Source organism: Neophocaena asiaeorientalis, unplaced genomic scaffold (genome assembly GCF_003031525.2).
Source record: "Neophocaena asiaeorientalis asiaeorientalis breed wild unplaced genomic scaffold, Neophocaena_asiaeorientalis_V1.1 scaffold154, whole genome shotgun sequence".
NCBI classification, from domain to species: domain Eukaryota; kingdom Metazoa; phylum Chordata; class Mammalia; order Artiodactyla; family Phocoenidae; genus Neophocaena; species Neophocaena asiaeorientalis.
In genome coordinates, this window is record NW_020172982.1 from 3,468,062 (window position 1) to 3,474,061 (window position 6,000).

At 43.6% G+C, this 6,000-nt stretch overlaps 1 protein-coding gene across 2 annotated transcripts in view; it reads right to left on the minus strand.

Moving 5' to 3' along the window:
• ZNF385D (zinc finger protein 385D) overlaps window positions 1-1,436 on the minus strand; it is a 322,651-nt gene extending 321,215 nt beyond the window's left edge. The window contains exon 1 of one of the 2 annotated variants that reach the window (XM_024742048.1): window positions 1,174-1,436. In XM_024742048.1, coding sequence (XP_024597816.1) covers window positions 1,174-1,195 — 22 coding nt within the window. In that variant the 5' untranslated portion in view covers window positions 1,196-1,436. The remainder of the gene's footprint in view (window positions 1-1,173) is intronic. The other variant, XM_024742049.1, reaches the window with a different exon arrangement.
• Between the last annotated feature and the right edge of the window lie 4,564 nt (window positions 1,437-6,000).

Genomic DNA, 6,000 nt, shown 5'->3' on the forward strand with positions numbered 1-6,000 from the left:
CCAAACATGACGCAAATTAAAGGGAAATCAAAACTGCTGTCAAGACAACTAAAAAGCACTCAGCTTCTCCATACTTTGGCAAATGTTTCAAAGGCTCGAGCAAACAAAACAAAGCAAATAGTACGCACAGCAATAAACAACCGAGAAACTAATACTGCCCCAAGTTTCTCGAAATACCTCTCTAATTGAAAAATGACTCTAGCTTACATATTTCCAAGCAAGGCAACTGATCACCCAGAGCATTTGCATCATGGAACCCTCAGCCCTCTTCAGCTGCTCTCACAAACCTTTTAATATCAGAGAGATGCCCTTAGGTGATGATGCGGGATGAAACTTACAGAAGGAAAGCATAACTTCAGGGAGGAGGAAAGGATATTCCGTCTAATCCTTGGCTTCGCATTTAGGGAAGGGTTTTGCCTTCTCCCCATCAGTAAGTTGCAGCGTTAAAGTGCAAATGTGCAGCTCCCAGCCCACTTACACTGCTCCACTAAGAGCCCAGATCTAAGCCGCAACATGTTTTCTGGAAGGGCAGGCAGCTCCGCAGAAAACCTAAGGGAGGTTTCCACCACGGCACGCAACTAAACTGCACAAACATTTAACAGCTCCGAGACCTCTAAAGGTTTAAAATAATATGCATTTTGTGCCAGGATGCTCTAGCTGGATGGAAAACTGGGATGCTGTGGAAGGGTGCTCTCAGCTGTCCAAGCACCGCACACCAAAGAATGTTTTCTTTCCCTTTCTGCCTCAGAATTAGGGGAAAACCAAAATGCTTAATGAACCGTAGATATTGACTAAGCTTCCACAGCATCCATAGTACAGAACTTTTACATTCCATTGAGTTTGCCCATGACTTTCCCACGCCGCACCATTTCTCCTTCCTCACCTAGCTAAAAAAAAAATCAACTTCATAACACAAATCAAGGCAAAGTTTAGCCACCCTCACCCCTGCCTCTTTCCTTTTCCAACTTCAACTCCTCTACGACTAACAAACAGCCCCGATCGTAGCACAAAGGAAGCTCCTAGGGCTGCACCAGCTGGGTCCTCCAGTTGCCTGCTGAAGGTAGGTTTACTGGAATAGATTCTCGAGGCTTTGCCGAGATTTTCGAAAGGGCTTGTCTGCCCTGATGAAGAGCTGGGCACCCTCAGCATGACATCATCAGCGTGAACACTCACCAAAATACATTATGCTTCTCATTAATCAGACAGCCGGAACCCCACCGCGGCGTCTTCAGCATCAGCTCGCACCCAGGGCTGCCGCGCAGAGCCAACCCGTTTCATGCTACATTCGGCGGAAACGTCCCCGGCGTGGAGAGCAGGGGCGCCGAGCGTGCCGCCTCCGCCGCGGGATGAGCGCCTCGCGGGCCGCCTTTCCCGGGCTACGGTCCCCGGAGGCTGGAGCGTGCACTCGGGCTGCCTGCTGCACTGCCCATCCTTACTGTAATCCGACTCCTCCTTGCGATGTCCTTGCTGCGCCTGTGACATCAGGACTGAGAGTACTACAAACAGACCCCCCCCACACTCCACCCCACCCCACCCCCGGTTCGCCGCGGCTCCGGGAGGTGCTTCGATTGCCTGCCTGGACCAACCATGGTGCTCGGGAAGCGTTGACGAGCCCAGAGACCTGGGAGGGGGCGGAGTGAGGGGCGCGGGAGGCTGTCTTAAAGAGAGAAGGGTCTCCAGAGCCACTGAGGCGCGCACGGGGGGAGAAATTCACCGGGAGGGGGGCGAGAGGGGACAGGGTTAAGGCGACTTCTGTCACTGACGTGTCATTAGACACACTTTTATCCCGCCCCTCCCGCGAATGGCAGCATCCCCGCCCCAACTGAGTCTCCCCTCCCAAGTTTAAAAGGCAGTAGGATGGGGAATGGTGCCTTGTGCCTGCATTCTCTTTGCTGTAGGCTTGAGGGTTGGTTGCTGTCTGTGATGGTTATACCTAAAAGACTCCAGGGACCATGCTAGGGTAATACAGGTTTCCACTGAGAAGTGATCAGATCACAGAAACCCAGCAGTTGGTGAAGAGTTGTTTTTATTTCTTGAGTATTTTCTGAGCTAGGTTGATAGAGAAATGTAAAGAAAAATAACTGGTGATGAAAGTCACCTCGCACCTGCACGAGACCACATTTGCTGCCTCCCGAAGCAGGTAGTAGAAAGGACACTGAGCCTGAAATGATCCCTGACCCCTAAAGGGGAGAGACATTTTAGCCTGAAAGATAACCAGGATTGTGTCATAATTCAAGTCTGGTCACTAGTATAATATAGACACACACAAGCACTCCCATTACATTTGAGATGAACAGTCGAGAAAGGCAAAGCTTAGCAAAGAAGCTTAGCCCTTACATAGAAAAGGATGTTAAAAAGAAATCCCTGAAAGCTGGACTGATTAATATTTCAATACTCTGCACTGAAAATAAACCCATAGAGCAAGTTCAGTTTCATAAGGACTCATCTCTTTGGGGTCCAAATTACCTACTGGACCATTTAAACTTAAACATTTCTACAAAAATCTATTAAACTAAGAACTGAAGATATTGATAAACCATAATAGAAAAGAATATAAAAAAAGAAAAAAGCAAATAAAAATTAAAAAAAATAAAGAACTGTAGCCTATGGAAGCAAGCAATTGATATATTTTAATAGGAGTTTTGGTAAGCCATGGTAGCCAATATTTCTCCATTGTGATATTAAAATATTCCATGGTCTTTTCTTGCACAATTCTGTGTCTGTTGATTGGTGAATGCAAATAGATAATCATATATAAATCAGAAACATTACAGCGAGTCTTAGGATAAATCTGGTGATGCTCTTTTAGAAATAGTCTTCATTTAAAGCAATTTGGAGGAAGAAAATGTCAATAGTAAAGAATACTTTTTTTACTCCTAGTTTTAAATTAAAACTAAAAAGAATGTTACAGGAAAATCCTGAAGAAGATACATAAGTGGTTTTCCTTTTGGACAGATGGAAATCATCCAAAAGTACAATTATTGGCCTTTCCCTCAGGCAAAAGAACCATCTGTGGTAGAGCTTATTCCTGAAGCTCATCAGGTGTCTTGACGGCCTACATGGGCTAGGGGGCGCTGTAGTTTAATGTTAGAGTTTTTGGTCCTTTCGACTTCCTGTAGTTAGAAGGTGGAAGCTTTTAGAGTTGCATTTAAAACAGGAGATTTAAGATACTAAAGGACTCTCTTAATAATTAATAACACCCTTGAATTTGTGTGGCGTTCTGCAGTCACAAAGTCTTTTCACTTATGTCATCTTCCTTGCTAACAAACTGAGATCTCCAAAGGCGTATATTATAATCACAAGAACCTGAGGCTCAGAGACTTTAGGCAACTTTCTCAATGATGTCAGTGAATGTCAATACAGAATAGTTGTCTTACTATGTGTATGTTGACTTTATGTTCAAGTCCCAAGCAGAGCTGTTTATTCAAATTCTAAATTTTCCGTTTATAATGGCTCAGGTAAAGATCGCCCCCAATCATATTACATCACTGCATGTTCCAGAAAAAAATATATATTTATATGGTCATGAAAATAGAAGCAGAGAGCATTTGGTACTAGAACATTCCAACCTCTACCGGGTCTGAAAGAGCAGTGTGTCGCCTCTGAAAGAACATGGCATCCAAGGAGCTGAGTGTTACATTCATACAATGGAATTCTGTTCAAAGAAAAAAATGAGGGTGTCTGCTTTATTTAAACACGTGTGCCCCATCCACCTCCAATTCAGGGTTATCTGGAATGTCAAGACCTCCGATAGAAAAGTTGCTTATTTCTGGATGGAAAACAAGTGGTTTTTATTTTACTTGTATACTTATTATCGTTCCTTCTAAAATTACTTTATGTGTATATATTATATTTATAAAGAAAAAATGCGACTATTTTTATCTTGAAACAAAATAACATCTAAACAAAGGCACAGCTGAGGTTGGCTAGACGTAGGGTTGTGGACATGACAGCCGTGCCTGAGAGATGTGCCCATATGTCACCCCCCAGGAGAGGACCCAGCAGCTCCCAGGGAAGGACCTCGTTCACACCAGTGGCTTTTCTCTGTCTCTCAGAAAGTATGAGAAGCTGAGAAATTCTGAGGGGGAATAAGGTAGAAATAGACCTTTCACGAGTAAGACAAAGGATGCCCTAAAACCAGTCACATATTTGGACTGAAAACATCATGGAAAGATGTGACTTTTCCCTTTGCTCAGATATCCGGAGAGCTGCCTGCTTGGATTCTCCTGTCTCCTGAAAGCCTTGTTCAAAGGTTTGTCAGGGTAGTCATTCCCAGTCTCCCTTCTAACAGTTCAGACTTCCTTCCTCCTTCCCCTGGCTTTTCCTAACCCCTCACCACCCTCTTAAGTCTCCATAACATGTATCACCATCTGACCCACTACTGTGGACATCTGTTCATTTTGATCTCTCTCCATCGGAATATCATCTCCACGAGGGCAGGGATTTTCCTTGTTGTTCACTGCTGTCTCCACCATCCTTACAAGGGTATCTGGTACTTGCTGCTACTCAATAAACATTTGTGAATGAATGAATGAATGAACATAACCGAGTACCACCTTACTCTGCGTAAAACATCATACTTTCCTATGTGCCTGCAGGCAAATCTTTGAGACTGATGGTGTTTGATGCAAACTGTTTACACAAATTGAGTGTGTCCATGCTTAGCAGCAGCTGTTCTCACATTCCATGCAATACAGATGCCAGGTGGTCCTGCAGACCACAGTGTGTGAGCTTGCTTGTCCTGTATCATAGCTGAATGCAGCACTCATGCAGCCCTGACTTAGCAGAGCCCGTTTATGTTGCCTTCCTCTGCGTCTTAGTTTTGTCCACTTTCATCTCTTCCTTATGTATCCGCAGTAAAGTTTTATCCAATGTTCCTTATTCCAGGCTTGCCCAAGGCCAACCCATGCTCCCTATTAGATCCATTATTATCTTTTTAAAACAGATGTGATCAACTCACTCCCTTGCTTAAGACTCTTCATTGTCTATTTCACCTACCAGGGTACATAGGGCCTTTCACAACTAGCCCCTGATTACTTTTCCACTTGTGAATGCTTGATCCTTCACAAGCTTCACTCCAATCCCACTGCAGGACTACAGTTCCCCTGAAGACTACACTCCTCTTACCTGCTGTCTTTATCTGGACAGTTCCTATTCAACTTCTGGGGCTTTGTTCAAGTATTATTTCTTCTGAGAACCTTTCCTAACCTCAAGAGTGAAGGAGGTACTGCTCCCATTTTGTTCTCAGATAGCATATTTTCTAAGTCCTACTTGAGCACTTAAACATATAAATCTCCAAGACCTAGTATAAATCAGTATTTAATGAATGATTCCATTATTTATCTATTCATTCATTCCATGTTTACTGAATACATTCCATATCTTTTGAATGTCTACTTCGTGCCATGCATTGTACTAGGTGATGGATAAATAACACCGCAGAAAGTGCAAAAGGCAATGGGGGACGTGCCTCAGGGTTACCAGGAAGAGCAGGAAGGTCAATGCGCTAGAGAGGAAGTAGGTACTGAGGAGGATATTAATAGTTGAAGTGAAATAGGTTACACGCAGCCTAATTCAGTAGGACTTCGGTTGGCCATATCATAAAGATTTAGACTTTTATTCCGACTTGTATAGAATGCCTTTGGAGTAACGTAATTTGACATATTTTAACAGGTTCACTATGGCTGATGCATGGAGAATGGATAAAAGGGAGCAAAGGAAAACACAGGTGACCACTTAGGAAGCCTTTGTAATAATCGAGGAAAGAAATGGTGGCTTAGACCAGGGTAGGAGCAGTGGAGATAGTAAAAAGTGATTGGAATCTATACATGTGACAAAATGGGTCGATAGGATTTCTTGATGAGTTGGGAAAGTGATGGAAGAGGAAAAAAAAAAAAAAGAGTAATAGATTATTTGAAATTTGGAGACTCAGCAATTGGAAGGTGAACTTTCCACTAACTGATGAGAAGACTGTGGAAAAACATGTTTGGGTGGTGGGGT